The 24,114-nt window shown below is 41.9% G+C and overlaps 1 protein-coding gene across 5 annotated transcripts; it reads left to right on the top strand.

Annotated features, from left to right (window-relative positions):
* The first annotated feature begins 205 nt into the window (after positions 1-205).
* TSLIG1 (tRNA splicing ligase complex subunit 1) lies at positions 206-23,406 on the top strand. 5 transcript variants are annotated; one of them, XM_025935116.2, is made up of 7 exons: positions 223-727; positions 10,609-10,633; positions 11,163-11,284; positions 11,503-11,585; positions 12,563-12,615; positions 14,842-14,878; positions 17,586-19,672. In XM_025935116.2, exons 1-7 carry the CDS (start codon positions 631-633, stop codon positions 17,670-17,672), a joined length of 504 nt encoding a protein of 167 aa, XP_025790901.2. In that variant the 5' UTR covers positions 223-630; the 3' UTR covers positions 17,673-19,672. The 5 variants fall into 5 exon arrangements, with proteins under 5 accessions (XP_086572466.1, XP_086572464.1, XP_025790901.2 ...); XM_086716341.1 differs by having other exon boundaries at positions 603-731; XM_086716339.1 differs by having other exon boundaries at positions 613-727; positions 11,142-11,284.
* The last annotated feature ends 708 nt before the right edge of the window (positions 23,407-24,114 follow it).

The following is a 24,114-nucleotide window of genomic DNA, read 5'->3' as shown; positions in this document are numbered from 1 at the left end:
GAGCGCAGCGAACCGTGGGGTGGGCGGGGAAGCCGCGTTCGCAGCCTATCCAGACGCGCAAAATCGCTTTCTGCGGGGCCCAGGAGCGCGCCCCACCCCTGCCCCCACTCGGCCGGGAGCCGACTTCCTTCGATTGCGCGCGCGCGGAGCTGGTGGGAGGGCGCCCGCCGGGTCACGTGAGATGTTTAGTCCGCACTCTACAGGGGGCAGCCATTTTCTTAAAGGCTGTTCAGCTCGCGACAATTTCAGAGCACTGACGTGAAAAATCTGGGATGCTTTCGGGTCTAGTTATCAACTCTGGGAATGAGGCAGAAAGAAAACACATCTACCACTCAGGCATAGGAGTGTCCAGCTCAAGTGTCTTACTACTTCCAGGTCCCCCAATTTACTTGTTTCCTGGGTTCTTAGAAGTGATGAAGCAAACGCAGAAAATAGGGCCTAAGCCTATTAAAGACGTTTTTCCACCGGCGGGTCCTAGGCCAGGAGTCTTAGGGTATAAGTACATCTGGGTGAATGGAGTCCTGGTCCTTTAAGGGTGTGTGCCAAGGGGCGGAGTCTAGAGCGGAAGTTGTAAATCAGGGCTGAAGTCCGGCTAATGAAGGGCGGAAGTGGAGTGTCAGGGTTGTAATTATGGCGCAGGAAGAGGAAGATATTCGAGATTACAATTTGACTGAAGAGCAGAAGGCAATCAAGGCCAAGTATCCTCCAGTCATTCGGAAATACGAGTGTGAGTAGGTGGCTCAGTTTTCTCATGCCCTCTTTCCTTGCCCAGGTCTTCTGGCCTCTCCGGCTTTACCCCATTAGGTGCTTCAGGCGTGATCCCATTTCGCCCTGTATTGTAGGTACGAGTCAGGGGGATGCTGGAGGAAAAACCCACCTGGTCTGAGAGTCGGGAACTGGGCTGCTGCGTCTACAGTCTTTTGAACTCTTTCTTCATATACCTAGTCACATTTATCTTGTGGGAATTTTATCAGTGTATTCTAAAGATAACCATATTTCTAAGCATTTGCGGTTGTCTCCCCTACGTATCTCCCAACAGTGGGATGGTTAGAGCAGTGAATATACTTGTGCATCCTTTGTTTTGCACGTGTGCAAGTGTATCTGTAAATTTCCAATGTTACGTTGCTTTGTCAAAGGATATGTGCATTTTTAAGATTTTTATTTATTTATTTATTTTGGAGGGAGGCAGAGAATCCCAGGCAGGCTCTGCCCTGTCAACCTCATGTTGGGGCTCAGTCCCATGAACCGCGAGATCATGACCTGCGCCAAAATCAGGAGTCCCACGCTCAATAGACTGAGCCACCCAGACACCCCAAGATATGTGCATTTTTAACTTTAACAGTTTTTGCTAAATTGATCTCCAGTGATGTTGTAACAGTTTATACTCTCACTGTCATTATGTGAGCGTGCTTTAGTCCTCACACTTCCGCCCATTTACTGCATTACCATACTTTGTCTTTTCCAATTTAAATATTTTGTGATATTAGTTGCATTTTAATTTTTTTTAACATTTATTTATTTTTTGAGAGACAGAATATGAGCGGTACAGGGGCAGAGAGACAGGCAGACACAGAATCCGAAGCAGGCTCCAGGCTCTGAGCTGTCAGCACAGAGCCAGACATGGGGCTCAAATTCAGGAACACAAGATCATGACCTGAGCTGAAGTCAGATGCTCAACTGACTGAACCACCCAGGCGCCCTGGCATTTTTCTTATTATAAGTGAAGTTGAACATACTTAAGTATTTTTGGAGCTATTTGTATGTCCATTTCTGGGATGTGTATATTCATATTTTGAACCCATTTTTCTATTGGATTGTTGGTCTTATTTTACTCTGCAGAAATTTATTTTTATGTAGTGAAATTTATTAACCCTTTTTATGACTTCTGGGTAGTCATACTTAGGAAGGCTTTGTCCACTCTAAGATTGTAAAACAATTCTGTGTTTTCTTGTACATTTGGAAATGAAAACTTTTTTTTTTTTTAATTTAAGTAAGCTCTGTGCTCAGTGTGGAGCTTGAACTCACCACCCTGAGTTCAAGAGTGGCATGCTCTACCAACTGAGCCAGCCAGGCGCCCTTGGAAATGCAAACTTACATTGAAGTATAATATACAGAAGAATGCACATACCATAAGTGAATGTTCACACACTGAATACACCTGTATACCTAATAACCATGTGGATAAACAATATTACAGCATCCTGTCTTATGCCCCTTTCCAATCACCACAGCCCTCCCCACTGCTCCCATTATCCTGACTTTTTTTTTAAAGATTTTATTTTTAAGAAATCTCTACACCCAACATAGGACTCGAATTCACAACCCTGAGATCAAGAGTTGCCCATGCCACCAATTGAGCCAGCCAGGTGCCCCCCATTAACCTAACTTTTAACATCATAGATTAGCTTTGCCTGTTTTTGTTTTTGTTTTTTTTTAATGTTTATTTATTTTGAGAGAGAGATAGAGAATCCCAAGTAGGCTCTACACTGGGGCTCAAACTCACAGTGAGATCATGCTGAGGCAAAATCAAGAGTCAGACGCTTAACCGACTAAGCCGCCGAGGTGCCCCTATTTTTTAATACGTTGTAGGACACTCTCCCCTCACTATTGGCCCCTTTCCTGCCATTCTTGTTTTTTTTTTTTTTTTTTAATTTTTTTTTTTTTCAACGTGTTTTATTTATTTTTGGGACAGAGAGAGACAGAGCATGAACGGGGGAGGGGCAGAGAGAGAGGGAGACACAGAATCCGAAACAGGCTCCAGGCTCCGAGCTATCAGCCCAGAGCCTGACGCGGGGCTCGAACTCACGGACCGCGAGATCGTGACCTGGCTGAAGTCGGACGCTTAACCGACTGCGCCACCCAGGCGCCCCATTCTTTTTTTTTTTTTTTTTTTCCTGTATGTAGATAAACATCAGCTATGTGTAAATATATACAAAACTAGTATGATGACTTCCATCTGCACATCACCCAGCTTCAGCAATGATCAGTTAATGGTTTACCTTTTTTTATCTGTACCCTTATACCTCTATAGGGGAGGAAAAAAATCTTTCTCCTATACCCATCATAGGTACATTGGCTGGGGCCCTACAAATCAGTTAGAAAAAACAAACTTATAAACACATGTGTTGCACATTCACCTGGAAGTATTGTTTTTTAAGTTTATTTATTTTGAGGGGTGCCTGTGTGGTTCAGTCAGTTAAGCGTCTGACTCGTGGTTTCGGCTCAGGTCATGGTCTCACGGTTCATGGGTTTGACCCTGTATCAGGCTCTGCGCTGGCAGTGCAGAGCCTGCTTCGGATTCTCTCTCTCTGCCCCCTTTGCTCTCTGTCTCTCTCAAAATAAATAAACTTAAAAAACATTTTTAAAATTATTTTGAGAGAGTGTGTGAGTGAGTGGAGGAAGGGCAGGGAGAGAGAAAGAATCCCAGGCAGGCTCTGCACGGTCAGCCCAGCCCAAAGTAGGGCTCAAACTCCCAAACAGCTGAAGTCAAGAGTCGGTTGCTTAACCAACTGAATCACCCAGGTGCCCCTCACATAGGAGTATTCAGTGATGAGTAACTCAAAGGGCTGGTTAGAACTTGAGCTTATATAGCGTCTTAACAGGAGCAGTAATTTTGTAGAGAAATGACAAGACAAAGGAAAAGCATTTTGTACTTCTGGGGCGGCCAATTGTGGGATGATAAATATATAGAAAACTAATGGAAGGTGAGGGCTAGTTAGGAAACTTTATTATGTAGATTCCTCTGGTGCTGACTGGGTGGATAAGGGTCTAGAGTTTTCTTTTTTTTTTTTTTTTTAATTTTTTTTTTTTAACATTTATTTATTTTTTTGGGACAGAGAGAGACAGAGCATGAACGGGGGAGGGGCAGAGAGAGAGGGGACACAGAATCAGAAACAGGGTCCAGGCTCTGAGCCATCAGCCCAGAGCCCGACGCGGGGCTCGAACTCACAGACCGCGAGATCGTGACCTGGCTGAAGTCAGACGCTTAACCGACTGCGCCACCCAGGCGCCCCTAGAGTTTTCTTTAATGATTGATTTCTGTCCTTGCTGATAGGCAAAGGGGAGCACCTTTATACATTTATGTTTTAGACATGTAGTGGGAGGGCAGAGAGTTTTTCTTGTATCTTCTCTCATTTGTCTTCAACTCAAAATAATCTTTATACCTGAGTGGCATATTTCTAGCTACCTTTCACCTCCTTTTCATTTATTTTAAAGTAAACTGCAGATAGGGGCACCTGGCTGGCTCAGTAGGTAGAGCATGTGACTCTTGGTCTTGGTGTTGTGAGTTCTAGCCCCACAATGGGTATAGAGATTACTTAAATAAATAAAAACTTTTAAAAATAAAATAAACCACAGATAAAAAATACTATTGGTATTTTGTCAATCATATTAATTATAAATTTAGGGAGAATTAAAACTTTAATATTTATATTAGGATTTTTTTGAGGAATGGTGTATGCCTTTCCATTTTTCAAATCTTGTGTATCCCGAGAAGGTTATTTTTAGGTATTTCATCTTTTTTGTTTCTTTTCCTTTTTAAAAAAATACTTATTTATTATGAGAGAGCGAGTGAGTGTGGGTGGGGCAGGAGAAGGAGAGAGAGAATCCCAAGGAGGCTCCATGCTGTCAGTGCAGAGCCTGACATGGGGCTCTATCTCACAAACCAGGAGATCATGACCTGAGCCAAAGTCAAGAGTTGGATGCTTAACTGAATGAGCCACCCAGGCGCCCATCTGTTGTTATTTATTTATTTATTTTTTTTACAGTAATGTCTTTGGCATTGTGGGACTCAAACTCATGACCCTGAGATCAGGAGTCACGTGCTGTACTCACTGAGTCAGCCAGGCCCCCACACCTTTTTTGTTTCTGATGTAAATGATCTTTTCTGCCCTGATATCATCTCTTGTCTATCCTGTTATTGACTATAATTGTGAAAGCTGCTGAGTTGTATAATTAATTTTTTACCCTGCATCCTTATAGTATTCCCTTATAGTTAGTATAATTTTCAGTTGATACCCAAGAGTATCCAAATTTTTTTCATCGTACACTTTGAATTTTGTGTGTTCAACTGTATTATAATAACACATGCATTATAAAACTCTGTTTTCTTTCCTCTAATACCACTTCTGACGTCAAGTGTGTGGTTTCTCCACATCAAGCAGTTTTCCAGTTCTCTGACACCAACTTGGGTATCAGTCAATTCAATTCTGTTCTGATCCTAACTCCCTGGAATTAACACAGACCCCACAGTTTAAGGGCTGAATTGCACATGAGTGCTTCCACTTCATATGGCAGCCCCAAATGGGGTACCCAAGCTACCCACACTTCTGCCTAACCAGTTGCAAATTCTGGTGTTCCCATGCATTCTCCTCCCACTCCTCCTTGGGCTCAAGTTCAGTAATTTGCTAGAACAATTCACAGAACTCAGGTAACCATGCTTTACTTAGGTTTACCAGTTTATTATAGGGGATCCAACTGAGGAACAACCAGAAGGATGCCATGCATAGAGCAAGGTATGGGGAGAGGGTCTGGAGCTTCCATGCCCCCTCTGGGCTTGTCCTCCTAGCACATGGATGAGCTCACCAATGGGATGTTCTCCAAATCTCTTTAAGAGTCTGTAACTCAGTCTCCTGCTCCACCCTCCACAGGCCAGGCACTCACACCTGGTGGTGAGGGGGTGGGGCTGGAAGTTCCCGCCCTTTAATCATGATCTTCCTGGTGACTGCCCCATTCTAAGGCTATCTAGGGACCTTACCCTGAGTCACCACCATAGCATAGATTCAGGTGTGGACAGAAGGTAATAATTAATGAATAACAAAACACTCATCACTCAGGAGAATCCAAGGGTTTTAGGAGCTTTGCCAGAAACCGGGGACAAAGACCAAATATATATCTTTATTACACCACAGAAACATTCAGTAAATATAGCAATTAAGAATGAGAGAAAAGGGGCTCCTAGGTGGCTCAGTTGGTTAAGCGTCCGACTCTTGATTTTGGTTCAGATCATGATCTCCCCATTTGTGGGATGGAGCACTGTGTTGGGCTCTGTGCTGGGAGCCTGCTTAGGATTCTCTTTCTCTCTCTCTCTGCCCCTCCCCCTGCACACGTCCTCTCTCTCAAAATAAGCATTAAAAAGAATGAGAGAAGAAAAATAGTTTAACTTTTTAATTTGTTGTACAGAAAAAACTTTTTGCTCAAAAATCCTGTTAATATTTTTATGTTTCATGATTGTATCTATGGAGAGGATCATATATGAATTACATTAATCTATTTCCTAATAACTGAATCCATGCATTCCAGGAATAAATCCCTCTTGGTCATACTGGATTCTACTTGGCAACATTTTGTACAGTCTTTGAATTGATGTCATGTGAGATTAGTCTGTATTTTCTCCCAGCTTCATTTCTTTCCATAGACCACCCCCAAATCTCTCCCCAAGCTTTTCCTGTAGCCCTGTTTTTTCCTTTAAGACTGTGTAGACAACCGTGTAGTTGTCATCTTATTCATTCAGCAATATGATTGAACACCTGTTGTGTATCATGCATTGAACAAAAATTGGAAATAAGAGAATGAGCAAACACGTACAGAGCACCCTTAGTCTTTTGGCACTTACAATGTTAAGTCTTGTTTCCTTTGGGAATTCAGTCCAAGTTAAGTTTATTTCCTAGTCTCTCCTATGTTTCAGTTCTCAAAGTGTGACCCTTGGACCCCTGGGGTTCCCCAGACCCTTTCATACGATCTGTGATGTCAAAAAACTTTTGCAATAATACTGAGATACTTGCTCTTTCGCTGTTGGTATTTGTGCTGATGGTGCAAAAGCATTGGTAGGTACACCTGCTGTCCCCTTAGCACAAATTGAGGCAACACCAAACTGTACTGGTAATCACTTTATTCCTTAACCACTACGTACCTAAGGTTAAAAGAAAAAATCATTTTCACTTAGAGATGTCCTTGATGAATCAGTAAGGACTGTCAGTTTAATTAAATCTTGACCAGTGAGTACATGCCTTTTTAATGTTCTGTGAAACAGAATGGGAAATGTGCATACAGTGTTTCTGTTGCTTGTCAAGGTATTGATGATTACCTTGAGGAAAAGAACTTGTGTAATTGAGTTGTGAGCTGGTTTTTTGTTTTGGTTTTGTTTTTCATGGAAGACCCCCCCCCCCTTTGTTTTCCTCCAAAGAAGGACTGAAAGCCAGGTCACGATCTCGCGGTCCGTGAGTTCGAGCCCCGCGTCAGGCTCTGGGCTGGTGGCTCGGAGCCTGGAGCCTGTTTCCGATTCTGTGTCTCCCTCTCTCTCTGCCCCTCCCCCATTCATGCTCTGTCTCTCTCTGTCCCAAAAATAAATAAAAACATTGAAAAAAAAATAAAACAAATAAAACAAATATACGTATATATGTAATTTCACTTCATATAATTAAATGTGTCGACATTACCTGTATAAATCAATGAACTAATATTTTTTCAAAAGACCAGTGCTTTGGTGTTATACCATCAGGCACAGATAAGATCCGTTCTAGGCACAAGATAGAGTTATGGATTTTAATGTTACAGAGTATGAAAATTCATTATAACAGCTTCAAATTCCACATTGCATGTTTCTAGTTTCGGTATAGCATCATGGAAGTTTATATATAGTTTTGTGAAAAGCTATTAAGATACTCCTCCCTTTTTCTCCTACATATATGTGAGGTTGATTTTATGTACGTGTTTCAACTAAATCAATATATTGCAACACGTTGAAAGACATTCAAAATACTTAAACGATGCCACTCTTCTCACTAAAGTTTTGGGGAAATATGGTTATTTTTTATAAAGGTATGCAATTTATGTTTAGTGAAATGGGTTTGTTTTTTATTGATTATTACTATTTTCTAAAGATTTTATTTTTAAGTAATCTCTATACCCAATGTTGGGCTAGAACTCAATCCTGAGATCAAGGGTCACATGTTCTACTGACTGAGCCAGCCATGTGCCCCAATTTTGTTGTTGTTTTTAAATGAATTAATAAGTATTTAAACGTTTTTTCGTTAAAATTTCTAGTATGGTTAACATGGACAGATACAACACATATAAATCAAACCTTTTTGGGATCTTCAATAATATTTGAGTAAAGGGTTCCTAAGACCAAAAATTTGAGAACTACTGGCCCATAGTAATCTGTCATTGTTCTTTCAAATTGTTTTTTAAAATGGAGATATAATTTACATATGGTAGAAGTGCTCAGATCTTAAGTGTAGAGTCTGATAAGTTTTGATAAACATATATATCCATTTATGATTGAAGTGTATTATACATTGGATTGTAGAACATTTCCATCACCCTAGAAAGTTCCCTTTTGCTTCTTTTCCTATAAGCCCCCCCCCCCCCCCGCCATGTCCTTACTTTGAAGCAGTTTGGATTTCTATTACCAGAGCATAATTTTGCCTAAAGTTTCACACAGTATAGATTCTTTTATGCCTGGCTTCTTCACTTAGTATCAAAGATAAACACAGCCAGACATTAAAGTGGTGAATGACTTTTTTTCAGTAATTATAGTAAAAGAAAGAATTGAGCTCCATTCCAAATTTTGCAGAGGTGATGGGGCCTTTTAAAGGGAGAATTGAGAAGAGGGGAGAGCAGGGGCCTCATAGATTCAGAGAAGTGAAAAATTACAAACAGTTAGTCTGCGTAAATTCGATTAGGCCTGCAGGATTTGGTAGCAGGCAGTTACGGAAGTTAGGATTCGATCCTCCCACTGAGACCAGGAGTCCTTTATGCTGATTACATTTCAAAGGAGTGGCTCTGGAGTCCTTGAGAAGGACCCTGCTGAGTTGTAAGAGATAAATATTCACAGTTGTAAGTCCTTTATAGTAAATGCTTTAAGAAAGGGAGGTTAAGGGCCTATTGTTAGGTTTTGGTTGGAATGAACAATAAATTCTCCTGTCTGTGTAGCTCTTTCCCCCCCAGCAGGTAATCTAATGCTTTGGGGCCTGGGTGATCCTTGGAACTAGGCTTATGCTGCTAGAAGTCCAGCTGTGCTAAAGTTTGATCACTCTTGTCACAGAGGAGTTTGGATAGAGGTGTTACATGCTGAGAGTTCTGCAGTTTTCACTTAATGTTTTTGAGATTCATGTTAATGCATGAGTCAGTAGATCACACCATTAAAAAAAAATGTTCATTTATTAATTTTTGAGAGAGAGAGAGTGCAAGCAGAGGGGGGAGGGAGGACAGAGAGAGAGGAAGGGAGAGAATCCTAAAAAGGCTTCTTGCCATGAGCGCAGGGCCTGTCGCGGGGCTCAGACCCATGAACCATGAGATCATGGCCTGACCCAAAACCAAGAGTTGGATTCTTAAGGAACTGAGCCATCCAGGTACCCCAGTAAGTCACACCATTTTATCGCTGAGTAGTATTGCATCGCATCTTTATCTGTTCTCTTATCGGTGAACTTTCGGTTTTTCATTTTGGGGAATCCACTGCTGTGAGCATTCTGGACACATGCTTTCATTACTCTAAGGTTAATACCTGTCATTTTCTTTTAACTTCTTTATCATCTCTGCTGGTCATCTCTGGTGCCTAAAACATATTAAGTCCACAGGAATATTTTTGAGTGACTTGGAGAAGAATTTGAGCCTTGAGTGTCACCAAAAAACTATGTGTTATGGTACAAAATCTACTACACTGGCACTCAGGACGTCTCAATTCTAGGCCCAACTTTGCCTCTAAACAACAGTAGTCTTTAACAAGTCCCACGATCTCTTCGGATTTCAGGTTTCTTCTTCTTTTTAAAAAAAATTTTAAAGTAATCTCTACACCCAACATGGTCTCAAACTCACAACCCAAGGTCAAGAAGTCACGCGCTCTACAGATTGAGCCAGCCAGGTGCCCCAGTTTTCTTCTTGTCCGTGAGGGAATTATATTAAATGAGCTGCAAGGCTTCCTTCTAGCCTGACTATTCAATGATCTAAGTAGGAAGAACTGACAGAAGTCATGATACCAGTGAAGAGTAGACTGAAATGTTGGGATAACAGATCCAGTGGGAGTTTGCTGTAGTAGCAGGTGTTGCTTTCAGGTGTTTCTGTGGGGATAATCAGGAAGAAGTTCATAAACGTCGTGTTGAGTTTACTTTTTTTTTAAATTTTTTAATGTTTGTTTACTTTTGAGAGAGAGAGAGAAAGCACGAATGTAGGGGCACAGAGAGGGAGACAGAGGATCTGAAGCGGGCTCTATGCTGACAGCAGAGAGTCCGACACGGGGCTCCCAACTCAGTGAACCGTGAGATCATGACCTGAGCTGAAGTCGGACACTTAACCGCCTGAGCCACCCAGGCGCCCCTACTTTTTTTTTTTTTCAATAATTTATTTATTTTTGAAAGAGAGAGCAAGAAGAGGAGGGGCAGAGAGAGAGGGAGACAGGCTCTGAAGCGTGCCTGTGCTGACAGCAGTGAGCCTGAGGGGGGCTCGAACTCTTGAACCCCGTGAGATCATGACCTGAAACAGAGTTGAATGCTCAACTGACTGAGCCATCCAGGCACCACAGAAGGATAATATTCTTAATAATGAACTAGAGTTTCTTGTGACTTGCAAGTCAAGTTCAATGACATATGTGTTTTTCCCTCTCTCCCTCAGATTTGGATCATACGGCAGATGTCCAGTGAGTATACCTGCAATTTATGTCTTTGAAATCATGTTCTTAAATAGGAAGTCCGATGTTTTAATCTCGATGTCCCTAATTTTATTTTATTATTTATCTATTTATTTTTTAAAGTTTATTTATTTTGTGAGGGAGGGAGAGAGAATGTGCACACAGATGCACACACAACCCAGGGAGGGACAGACAGCGAGGGAGAGGGAGAATCCTCTCTGTCAGCACAGAGCCTGACGTGGGGCTCAGACCCACAAACTGTGAGATCATGACCTGAGCTGAGATCAAGAGTTGGACACTTAACCAACTGAACCACCTAGATGCCCCTTGATGTCCCTAATTTTAATTTTCTCTTCCTATTTTCGTTCCTTTACAACATGAAAATGATGGTTTAAAAGAACCCAGTTTCTGTGCCATTAAATTGATTGCTGCCTTCGGTTTTGTATTTACCATGCTAATTTTGTTTTGACTTTGCTGTCAAGTTTTCTCTCTTGCTCTCTTGAATTTTATTACACAGGGCATAAATGTATTTCTTTAGGTTACATGCGTGGGGAGATACTCTGGAGGAAGCATTTGAGCAATGTGCAATGGCCATGTTTGGTTACATGACAGATACTGGGACTGTGGAGCCCCTCCAAACACTAGAAGTAGAAACCCAAGGTAACCAATTTGTTTTCAGGGAAGAAATTGTTATGCAAATGTGCAGTGTTGTACATGATTTCAGTATATTTTCACAATAAGAGCAACTAAATTATGAGCTTGTTCTTCCTCTTTTCAGCTAGCCTAAGAAATTCATTACACTTTTAAATTCAAACAAGTTTTTAGAGAGGAGAATCATTAAACATCATACTGTCATGGTTCTTCTTGATCCTGTGTAGGAGATGACTTAGAGTCTCTTCTGTTTCACTTTTTGGATGAGTGGCTTTATAAGTTCAGTGCTGACGAATTCTTCATACCCCGGGTAAGCAACGGTTTTTCTTTTTTACTGAGCAAATGGGTTCTAGTTCAGATTTTAAGAGAACAAATGATTGAGAATAGAATGTGTGATGCAAAACCAAGCCATACAGATCCTAAGATGATACTGATTTGTAGAAAACAGGGACTCCTTGGTTAATCTGCCTTTGCCTATGTATATGCATCTTGTAATATTTAGATCTCTTACCATATACTTGTCACTAATCAGGATTGTGTGATAAGAATGCACCTGCTGTCTTTACCCACACTTTTTATGTCTCCCTAGTTTGAGCTATATTTATGTCCATCCATATGTTCCTTTGTCCCATGTGAAATTTAGCAACTCTGCCATGTTGGCCTAAATTTAAAAATTGCTGTCAGTTTTCCTTAACATGAAAAAGGAAAATCCAAATGGAGATTGCCTGTTGCCATCAGCCTCTAGAAGGGAATCTATCTCAACATCACTGTTACCTAACACACAGCGCCTTGCTTCCTTGCTTCCATAATCACTCCATTTTCTCCCTTCCCAGCTATGCTACATACACTCTTCTAACTGGTCCCTGTCCTGCAGAGTTCAAGAGCCTACAGTGTTAGTTAAAAATGGGCCAAGAATGATTGAAATCCTGTATCATTCTATTCTATTTTACAGAGAAAGTTCTTGACTCCTGTTTTTAGAGTGTACATTTTTCAAGAACGTTTCTCTTCACTATATAAGAAAAAAACCTTATTTCCTTGAAATATATTTAGTTTGTTGTTCTACTTTAGTTAACATTTTAATTTTCTTTAATTCAGGGAAGTTGTACATTGTTATTTTCTAGGAAAGGGGACAACCTAGACATATTTTTGTTAATTAAAGTATAATTGACATACAATATTATGTCAGTTTCAGGTGTACAACATAGTGTTTTGACAGTTATTAGACATGTTTTAGTAGATGGTCTATTATGAACATTTTTTTTAATTAAATTTTCTTTTCCTCTTTAGGAAGTGAAGGTACTTCATATCGATCAAAGAAATTTCAAATTACGGTCAATTGGGTATGTTTTGAAGATCTTTTTAAGTAACAAGCCATGAAAGATGTTAAAATTATATTCTTCACTGAACGTACTGGGCAGGAAGAAAGAAATGTTAAGTCAGAGGTCCCATTGCAGCCCAGTGGGCCTCTGCAGATTAAGCTTTGTGAACCCTAGGAGCAAGGGCTTTGGTCCTTAGCTTTGGAAGACCAGAAATGTGTCAGAACAGAGTTAATTTTGGTTCTTAAACCTGATTCCCAATTTACTGATTTTTTTTTTTTATGTTTATTTATTATTGAGAGAGAGAGAGAGAGTGCAAGCCCAGGAGGGACAGAAAGAGAGGGAGACACAGAATCTGAAGCAGACTCCAGGCTCTGAGCTGTCAGTACAGCAGAGCCCAATGCAGGACTCGAACCCACGAACTGTGATCATGAGCTGAGCCAAAGTCAGACGCTTAACCAACTGAGCCACCCAGGCGCCCCTGGTTTGTTTTGTTTTGTTTTTAAGATTTATTTTAGAGAGAGTGTGAGTAGGGTAGAGGGGCAGAGAGAGAGAATCATAAGCAGGCTCCATGCTCAGTGTGAACCCCACTTAGGGCTCAGTCCCACAGCCGTGTGATCATGAACTGAGCTGAAATCAAGAGCCGTATACTCAACCAGCTGAGCTACCTAGGCTCCCCTCTTTTAGGTTATTTCTATGTAAAGCCTATTTTTTCCACTTCATGTTGAATTTGATTCATTTCTTTTTTCTTTTTGTAAAGTGAGGTCTTTTATTCTTCTCCCTCCTTTTTTTTTTTTTTAATGGGTATGGAATCAGCCTTATCCAAGGGTATTTAGCTAATAAATGGTTGAACAGAAATTTAAAACTGTGTTCTTTTTACTACTAATACTGCTTCTCCAACTGTGATCTCTAGCCACATTCATCTTGAAGGGAGAGAAGATACTTATCCCGGGTTCTAAGAAAGTACCCTTCTAGGGCCTTCTATGCACAGACCATGGACATTTTCTCAAAAGTTATAAAATAAGAGCATATTACAGAATGTAGTATTTTGCCTCTGTGATACTCAGGCCTACTTTCTCCAGTGGGAGATAGTATTTAAATCATTGTATAGCCTTAATGGGGCGCCTGGGTGGCGCAGTCGGTTAAGCGTCCGACTTCAGCCAGGTCACGATCTCGCGGTCCGTGAGTTCGAGCCCCGCGTCGGGCTCTGGGCTGATGGCTCAGAGCCTGGAGCCTGTTTCCAATTCTGTGTCTCCCTCTCTCTGACCCTCCCCCATTCATGCTCTGTCTCCCTCTGTCTCAAAAATAAATAAAGGTTAAAAAAATAAAAAAATAAAAAAATTTAAATCATTGTATAGCCTTGAGTACAGTGAAAATTTTGAACATGCGGCTGTATTTATTTATTAAAAACTTTTTTTTAATGTTTATTTATTTTTGAGAAAGAGACAAAGCATGAGCAGGGGAGGGGCAGAGAGAGAGGGAGACACAGAAGCTGAAGCAGGCTCCAGGCTCTGAGCTGTCAGCACAGAGCCTGATGTGGGGCTTGAACTCACTGACCGTGAGATCATGACCTGAGCCGAAGTTGGCTGCTCAACTGACTGAGCCACCCAGGTGCCCCTATTAAAAACATTTTTTAATGCTTATTTTTGAGAGAGAGTGCAAGTGCATGAGTGGGGGAGGGGCAGAGAGAGGGAGACACAGGGGCAGAGAGGGAGATGCAGAACTACAAATAGTCTCTAGGCTTCATGCTCTGTGCTGTCAGCACAGAGCCAAATGCGCGGCTCTAACTCACGAACCACGAGATCATGACCCGAGTCGAAGTTGGACGCTTAACTGACTGAGCCACCCAGGTGCCCCTCAAACTGAAATTTAAAGCCCCTTATCCCTCCCATCTCTTTTGGCCTTCTCATATCTTAACCACATTTATAAGATTTATTTTAAAATATGTAAAGGGAGGGGCGCCTGGGTGGCGCAGTCGGTTAAGCGTCCGACTTCAGCCAGGTCACGATCTCGCGGTCCGTGAGTTCGAGCCCCGCGTCGGGCTCTGGGCTGATGGCTCAGAGCCTGGAGCCTGTTTCCGATTCTGTGTCTCCCTCTCTCTCTGCCCCTCCCCCGTTCATGCTTTGTCTCTCTCTGTCCCAAAAATAAATAAAAAACGTTGAAAAAAAAAATTAAAAAAAAAAATATGTAAAGGGAGAACAGGTATTAAATCCTGGAAGTCTAAATCATGTTTTAATTTTCCTTCTCAAGGTGGGGAGAAGAATTTTCATTGTCCAAGCACCCTCAGGTATGTTTAAATCCAGCCATTAAAAACATTTTCTACTTTCTTACCATAAAGTTAGTATATGCCAGTAAACTTTAGTGAGTTCTAATAAATTGGTGTGAAGTAAGTGGTGAGTTTTCCTCAGGCTTCCCTGACCATGTTATGTTTAAGCGCTGATTCCACGCATCTGATTTGGTGGATTAGGAGTCAGCACTTGGGCTCCAGGGTCAAGTTTGTTATAGGTTTTTATGGGGTTTAAAAGTCCCTTTGCCTTTTCAAGCTTCTGTATCTCTTCCTGTGATGAAGGTTTTAGACTGAATGTTCTCTAAAGTACCTTCTACTTTCTGTGCTTCTCCGGATTCTGTATTTGCCAACCTGTATGACTCCACTCTATACCAGTCAAATCTGTATATAGGAATAGGGGGAGGCAAATTTTTTCTGTAAAGGGCTAGATAATGTTTAAAGCTTTGTGGAACAAGAGTGATAGAAGAACAATATTTAGCTCCTTTATTGTATCACTATAGCCACCATAGACAATACATAAACGAATGAATGTGGTTGTATCCCAATAAAACTTCATGGACATTGAAATATCAATTTCATATCGTTTTCAAATGTCATGAGGTATTCTTTTGTGGTTTTTTCCCCCCCAACCATTTAGACATGTAAAAACCATCCTTAGGTGGTAGGACTATACAAAACCAGGTGGCAGCCTGGGTTTGCCCTGTGATTTGCAAGTTGCTGATCCTTGTGTTTAGGCCAAAGAGACCTAAATGAGTTGAGGGTGACTGGGAAGTCCTGGTTGCTTCTAGTAACTGCAGTATCATTTCTTCAAGCACAACATAATGAAATGAAGCCTGATGAGGGAACTTTGGGAGAGAAGCTTAAAAAGAGAGAAACCGCTAGAAGGGAGCATGTGAATTACAATACAAACGACACGTGGAATTTTCTTTTGAACATCTTATGTGTGAGGTATATATTAGACATCTAAATGGAAATGTCTCATAATAGGCATTTGCCTATAGGATGTCTTATTCAGGAGATAGCTATCTCTGCAAACATAAATCTGGGAGCCACCACTGAGCAGAGGATATCTATAGCCATAGGATTAGATGAGATTATGTCGGAGGGAGTATAGATAAGAGAGAGTATAGAGGGGACTGAGCCCTGGGGTACTAAGTTTGGAAGAGACAGAGCCAAAAAGTAAAAGACAAGGAGAACCTCATGAAAGGGAGCAAAAGAAGAGGGGGTGCCCTAAAGCCAGATATCTAATGATCTTGAGACCGCTCAGAGGTTGCGTAAGATGAGGATTGAGAATTATCCATGGGTTTACTAATCAGTGGAAAGATACATGGGTCAAAGAGAGAATGAAAGATAGGAAAGTGGAGGCAGTGTATTGAGACAGTTCTTTTGAAGAGTTTGAAAAGGGGAACAAATAGAACAATACTAGCCAGAGGGGAATGCGGTTGGAAAGGGAGGAGTTTGTGTGTGTGTGTGTGTGTGTGTGTGTGTGTGTGTGTGTGTGTGTGTCTTGTTTTAGCTACAAGGTTTGTAAGCACCAGCGTAGGCTGTGTGGAAGTGATCTAGGAACTTGGGGCAAATTGATCATGCTGGAGAGGAAGAGAATAATTTCAGAACAAAGACCTTAAGTTTTGGTAAAGGGGGGTGTGGGGTGGTGTGTTCAGGTACAGGAGCTGATCTTCTGATAGGAGCAGGGACGGGCTGTTCATTGTAATAGGAGGAAAGGCTAATGTGAGTACGGATGGAGAAGATAAGTCACTTCTTACTGATTGCTCCTGTTTTCTCTAGGAGGCCTGGTGTGAGGGTGAGAATGAGGGAGGAATCCTAGAGGTGAAGATGGAAAGTAATTGTTTCAGAGACTGAGCAAGGGAATTTAGTGGCAAATGTAGGATGACTAGTCAGTGCTGAGTGCCCTTTTGAGATTGTGGATGTGATTTAAAGTGACACCACTTAGTATGGTGTGTGCTGCCGTAGGCAGAAAGTTGAATTTGATTTAGGTTGTGGTTTCACCGGGTGATTATGGCGGAGGGAAAAAAGCAAAGGTGGGTGCCATTCAGATCCATCTGGGAAACGTTCAGATTTCTTTTGTGCCATAGAGCTAGCAAATGCCAGTTGCCTATTGCTGGCTCTGTTTTGTGCTGCAAAGAATTATTGTAGATTCTTTTCTAGAATGGGAAGGAACCAAGAGAACATCTAATCCTGTGGTTTTAAACCAGGGCAGGCGAGGGGGGATTGTCATGTATCAGAAACATGTGGAGAGAGAACCCAGGAAGTAAAGTGAGTTGGCACCTGAGGAGGAGAGGAGTCTGTGTTCCTAGGCCCCAGGTTAGACTATAAGGAGGAGGTCCCGAGAAGGAGCTCTGAGCCAGACCGTAGGAAAGCTTTGGGCTCCTTGACTCAGTCCACTTGGTAAATGAAAAAGGGGATGCTGGAGAGGTCAGCCAGCCTCCTTATCCAGGTGGAAACAAAGCCAGGATTAGAGCTTCATCTCTTACCTCCCAGTCAGCGCTCTTTCCCTGTGCACATGTGGCTTCTCATTTTTACCGGATGACTGTACAATGCTGTACAAATAACTGCTTGTATCACATGAGTTTTTAGTTTTTCAGAATAATAGTAAAATTTGGCCTTTCTGCCTATTGTTGTAGAGTTACTGATCCTGAGTTTGATTTTCATTTTTTCCTATTTGTTTTTTCTCTAACCCCAACTTTAGGGCACTGAAGTCAAGGCAATAACGTACTCAGCAATGCAGGTCTATAATGAAGAGAAGTCAGAAGTTTTTGTGATCATTGACATTTAAGATACCAAAAAAACAAGAAGAACCCCCTCCTATGAAGAACTGTTTTTTCTCTTCTTTTTAAGAAGCTACCATGATATAAATTCTACAGTATCTGTTGATATATGGAGATTTGCAGAACAGAACTTTTTTTTTTTTTTTTAATGTTTGTTTATTTTCGAACCAGAGAGAGTGTGAGTGGAGAAGGGACAGAGAGAGACAGACAGAAGATCCGAAGTGGGCTCTGCACTGACAGCACAGAGCCCGACGTAGGGCTCAAATTCATGAACCGCAAGATCATGACCTGAGCCAAAGTCAGACACTTAACCAACTCAGCCACCCGGGCGCCCACAGAACAGAACTTTTTAACTTAAAGTGTGACTTTCAGAAATGGAACATCAAGGTGCAGGTTTGGTCCGTGTTACGCAAATACTCAAACTTTAAAGAATTCTTCAGGTGGCAAGTATGGCTTCTCATCTCTTAGTCCCCTGCTGTAGTAGCACCCTTCTAGTGAAACGTCCTGCCTGGTCCCCAGAGGGACCAATGGTGTCAGCAGCAGCCCAGGATACTCTTTGAACCTTCCATAGTCTTATCGAATTCAGTTTGAAAAAAAAATAATAATTTGAGAAATCCTACAACCAGGACTTTGCTTTTTTCTGAATTGGTTAACACATATATTTTCTGTATATACATTAAAGAGAAGTTTTGTTTTAGATTTCCTGTGGGACAGAGCCATCCTGTATGCCACTCGGTTTTCTTAGAAGAAATAATTATAGTTGGAACAGTTGGAAGACTTCTGTAGAAAGAGTCCTGAGTTTCTCTCTTTCTCACTGTTTTAAAGCACTAATGTCTGGACACTTTTCCTATTTTCTCGTAAGAACAAGTCAGTGCCCTTACAAATGAGCCCCTTCCAGGAGTGCCTGGGTGGCTCGGTCAGTTAAGTGTCAGACTTCAGCTCAGATCATGATTCTCACTGCAGTTCATGGGTTCGAACGTTGTATCAGGCTCTGTGCTGACAGCTTGGAGCCTGGAGCCTGCTTCAGATTGTGTCTCCCTCTGTTTCTGCTCCACCCCTAGTCTCACTCTGTTTCTTTCTCTCTCTCAAAAAATAAATAAACATTAAAAAATTTTTTAAATAAAAAAATGGGCCCTTCTAGTGTGATTTTATATTAAAGCCCATATATTTATACAGTTGGAGAAGAAAAGTATTTTACATTTCTTTGTGTTTTTCTAAGTTCTTCATTGTGGAAAAAAACCACGTTAAAAATGACCTAAACTTCTCAAAGTAGGCAATGTAATGAAACTGCTTCTGTTTGATTTGCAAGATTATTCTGTTCTCTATTCATTGATTGAGGTATTTGTTGCCACCACAAGAATTTGCAAAGTTGCTATTTATTCGCACATACAGGAGAAAAGATTGCCACTGGGTGGTGCCAGATACCATTACAGCATGCTAAACTTGACCTAAAACGAAATGGTGAGCTTCCGAAGTGTTCTCAGCACTGTATCTTTTGCTAGCTCTCTAGAAAATAGAGCTAATGGAGACTAGGCCAAGAGCCTACCATTTGAATAGTAGTTCTTGCAGTGAATACATAGCAGGATCACTGGGGTGGTGTTTCTTCCCCTTCTTTATTTTGAGGTACATTTTGTTTATTTGAATTGTGGCCCTCTAAGCAAAAACTGTCTAGAAGAACCTCTCTGCCTTTTGTCAGGGTGAATTTCCAGGCTAACCCAGGTCCCTTTTGTTCATAGACCCCTTTGTATATCATGTGCTATTTGGGACATTGATTGTGAAAATGAGCAGCGGGATATTGTGAGTCCAGTGGAAGAGCTGAATCCAGAATAAGAGCTCTTGGGATGTATTAAGCCAAGTAGGGTATAGTCTTCACTGGGAAAAAAAACGGGTAACCGCACCTCTTACCACCAGTGCTGTGTAATGGGGTTCAGTAAAAGCAAGTCAGTTTTAATTACACAATACGAATTCTATTTCCTTTTATTTATAATAAATTTATAATTTATTAACTGTTTTATGTGAATTTTAAAATGCAGTTTGTGGGGCGCCTGGGTGGCGCAGTCGGTTAAGCGTCCGACTTCAGCCGGGTCACGATCTCGCGGTCCGTGAGTTCGAGCCCCGCGTCGGGCTCTGGGCTGATGGCTCAGAGCCTGGAGCCTGTTTCCGATTCTGTGTCTCCCTCTCTCTCTGCCCCTCCCCCGTTCATGCTCTGTCTCTCTCTGTCCCAAAAATAAATAAAAAAAAAAAAAAAAAAAAACGTTTAAAATGCAGTTTGTGGGGCGCCTGGGTGGCTCAGTCGGGTAAGCATCCGGCTTCGGCTCAGGTCATGATCTCGCGGTCCGTGAGTTCGAGCCCTGCATCGGGCTCTGTGCTGACAGCTCAGAGCCTGGAGCCTATTTCAGATTCTGTGTCTCCCTCTCTCTCTGGCCCTCCCCCATTCATGCTCTGTCTCTCTCTGTTTCAAAAATAAAATAAACGTTTAAAAATAAAAAAAATAAAATAAAATGCAGTTTGTGTTAGGGGTGCTTGGGGGGCTCAGTCGGTTGAGCGTCTGACATTGGCTCAGGTTATGATCTCACAGTTTGTGAGTTTGAGCCCCATGTCGGACTCTGTGCTGACAGCTCAGGGCCTGGAGCCTGCTTCGGATTCTGTGTACCTCTCTCTCTGCTCCTTCCCTACTCACACTCTGTCTCTCTCTCAAAAATAAATATTAAAAAAACTTTTTCTTTTAAATGCAGTTTGTGTTCATTTTTATGCCAAAATGAAGATACTCAGTGGAAGGAAAATGAGTATGTTAACTTTTGTGTGTGAAGTTGGCATTCTTTTTAATTTTTTTTTTTCCAACGTTTTTAATTTATTTTTGGGACAGAGAGAGACAGAGCATGAACGGGGGAGGGGCAGAGTGAGAGGGAGACACAGAATCGGAAACAGGCTCCAGGCTCCGAGCCATCAGCCCAGAGCCGGATGCAGGGCTCGAACTCACGGACCGCGAGATCGTGACCTGGCTGAAGTCGGACGCTTAACCGACTGCGCCACCCAGGCGCCCCTGAAGTTGGCATTCTTGACCCAGCAGCAGCACACAATTTATTTGTTCATTTTTGTTTTTTTATTGAGATGGTCGTACAGTCTCCCCTGCCGCCCCCGACTCTTTTAGTTTCAGCTATGTCTTGGCCTCGGGAGCATATTTTTCTCCTACCGTATAACATTCCCACTCATTGTCACTTTTGTGTCTTATTCTCCTATCTGGGCTGTCTTGCCCCTTTCCAAAAACATGAACAGCGCATCCAGTGCCCAAGGAGTCACAGAAGTAATGAGAGTGAACTGTGGGTGTTTGGCTGAAGATTTATGCAGTAGCTACGGGGGCAGCTGCCTCACAGCTCTTGCCCTTATTGCTACTGTGAATACAGGCCTAGCGCTGCACTTTTCGTGACACTCCACAATTGGGATTTTTATGTGAAAGTCCCAAGTTTGGGGAAAGAAGAAAAAAAACTACTACAGATCATCACAATGGGAAAATGCAGGCTGAATCTCGTCCACAGGTTGCTGGTTGGAAAGTCCTGATTTAAAGCACAGCTCAAGGGGCGCCTGGGTGGCTTAGTCGGTTAAGCGTCCGTTGATTTCGGCTCAGGTCATGATCTCACAGTTTGTGAGTTCGAACCCTGCCTCAGGCTCTGCTAAGGAGCCTGCTTGGGATTCTGTCTCCTGATTTCTCTGCCCCGCCCCCATTCGCACACGATCTCTCAAAATAAAAACATAAACTTCAAAAGAAATATTAAAAAAAAAAAAAAAGCTCAAGTCCCATTTTCTTGAGGCCTTCCTAATATTCTAGCCTTCTGTGGTCTTTATGTCTCCCTAGTTAGCTTTAAAGATTTGCAGCCTTAATGTTTTAATTGTTCAGTGTTTGCTAGCCTCATCCCTCTAAACAGAAGGAGTGCTTCCCGATGGCACATAACGGATGGTCCATCACCGCCTGGTGGTCTCTGGGTTAAGCATCTTGGAACTGCATCAAACTCAAGCAGAGCTTGAGCTCTGAGAGATCAGCTCCTTGAGCAGATCTACAAAAGCGTAAGATTGCAAGTCACAAGCCTCAATTTCTAGCCCTCACTCTGCTGTCTAACCTTGGACCTGCTTCCCCATCTGCATGTTATAAGTGTTAGTGGGGCACCTGGGTGGCCCAGTTGGTTGAGCTTCTGACTTTGGCTTAGGTCATGATCTCGTAGTTCGTGAGTTTGAGGCTCACATCGGGCTTGTTGATGTCAGTGCACACACTGCTTCGGATCCTCTGTCACCCTCTGTCTCCCTCCTGCATGGGCTCTGTCAAAAATAAACATTTAAAATAAGTAAACAAAACAAATGAAATGGGAGTGTTAGTGATTCCTGAACTTCCCAGTTTTAAGTTTCTGTGATCCTGTATACTGTATTTTAAACAACCGAGCTGAGAACGAGCAGGTTTCTGCAGTTCTGTTTGTTTAGGTCCAAAGCACACCCATCAGCATCTTCTCATTCACTCTTATCAGACAGCCTTTGTTGTGAGTATGGCTGGATGTGCTCTGATGGCAGCGATTTGCCGTAATGGACATTCCATAGTGGCATGGTGACCTTTTCTCACTGGTGTCTCTCCCTCCCAAGTGGGCTAAGTGGTTATCTGTCTCTGTGACCACTTTGCCAATTCTCTTTCCACTTTGTTATTTTGCCACTTGGGCTTTGGAAGAAAATGTTCAAGAAGGGTGGAAAAAGAACAATTTATACCCTCCTCAAGGTGGGGCATGTGCACTGAGTGAACTAGAATTCTGGCCCGTCCGCACCTCTGAAGTCTGAACTTCAATCAGAAGGCTTTGAGGATTCCAGATTGAGACCAAGGATTCTGTTTCTTCATCTAAGAAACCAGGGAATTGGAAAGGATGTCCTCCAAAAGCTTTCAGAGCAAATATCCACAGAACTTAGTGACTATAGTACTTTATCAATGTTGTTGCCCATCTAATGTACTATAAATAATTTTTATTTTGTTACCTATCAAATGAACGATGTCTAATTCTGGACATGCAAGAAAGTACTCTTAGGAAAAGGGCCAACATATTTATTTTGTCATAAACGCATATCCAGGACTGGTCTGTGTGAGGTATTTTCCCAAGTGCTTTCAGTATGTTTCCCATTTGTCCTTACAGTATTTTTTTCTTTTCTTCCTTTTTTTAGAGAGCGTGCACATGAGTTGGGGAGGGGCAGAAGGAGAGAGAGAATCTTAAGCAGGCTCTATGCCCAGCGCATGGGCTTATGACCTGAGCCAAAATCAAGAGTCAGACGCTTAACCGACTGAGCCACATAGGTGTTCCATGTTCTTCCAGTATTTCTATACGTGATATCTGCATTTTACAAACATGGAAATTAGTAACACCTAGAACCACCTGGCTATATGACTCTCTTCATTGTCTTCATACCATATCCTTTAATATATAACAAATCACATTTATGTAATGATCCTCTGAAGTTAGTATAGCAGCCATCACTCACATTTTATATATAAGGAAACACTTCATGTTTGGGTGATATTTCTAAGGTACAACCCAAAAAGAGATCACTGACAAAGATTGTGCCACTTTCTCTGACATTTATTCTGAAAGTTCAAAAGTTAATGTTATTTAGCAGAGACATTTGAACTATAGAAACGTCTGGTTTCCTAGGACAAGACAGTAAAGAATGGTGGATTTCTACTGTTTCTTCCCACTGTCAAATAAATATACAACTGTGTGTGTGCGTTTTAATTTATACCTATATATTAAATTTTTTAAACATTTATTCATTTTTCAGAGACAGAGCATGAGTGGGGGAGGAGCAGAGAGAGAGGGAGACACAGAATCCGAAGCAGGCTCCAGGACTGCTATCAGCACAGAGCCTGACGTGGGGCTTGAATTCACAGACTGCAAGATCATGACTTTAGCTGAAGTTGGATGTTTAATGGACTGAGATCCCCAGGCGCCCCGATATCTATATATTTTTAAGTAGATTTCAGACCCAATGTGGGGCTCGAACTCATGACCCCAAGATCAAGAGCCGTATGCTTCACTGACTAGGCCAGCCAGGCCCCCAAGTGTGTTTTTTAAACTGCTTCCAAGTATAACTGTTAAGGTCATTAGAGTCATGGATTCTGACGCTGACTCAGTCATTCATGAATGGTATGACTTCAGGAAATTTCCTTAACCTATCTGAGGCTTAGTCTCCTCAACTCTGAAATGGTGAGGATGACTACTGACAGACCAGGTTGCTGTGCAATACCCCAGCATCACTGGGGTCATTAAGAATCTTATTTTGTAAATGAAAAAAAAAAAGAGTAATTTTGGAATTACACTTGGAGCTGTGGACTACGCTAGCGTTATTTTGAGGGTTTGGACTATGTTGTAAACAGCACAAACCAGAGCCAGATCACTGGGGTCCCTGAACAGTCCTGGTAAGCCACTT

This window comes from Puma concolor, chromosome C1 (assembly GCF_028749965.1).
Source record: "Puma concolor isolate L17-30 chromosome C1, mPumCon1.1.hap2, whole genome shotgun sequence".
Classification (NCBI taxonomy): Eukaryota; Metazoa; Chordata; class Mammalia; order Carnivora; family Felidae; genus Puma; species Puma concolor.
Note: the sequence above shows the minus strand (reverse complement) of the source record. Positions and strands in the feature narration are given on the sequence as shown.

Bases quoted from the DNA above. Each gene is read 5' to 3' on its own strand.
- TSLIG1 (XM_025935116.2), top strand. From the start codon at position 631: ATGGCGCAGGAAGAGGAAGATATTCGAGATTACAATTTGACTGAAGAG. The intron at 10,634-11,162 runs GTGAGTATACCT...GTATTTCTTTAG, and splicing joins GATCATACGGCAGATGTCCA to GTTACATGCGTGGGGAGATA. The intron at 11,285-11,502 runs GTAACCAATTTG...GATCCTGTGTAG, and splicing joins ACTAGAAGTAGAAACCCAAG to GAGATGACTTAGAGTCTCTT.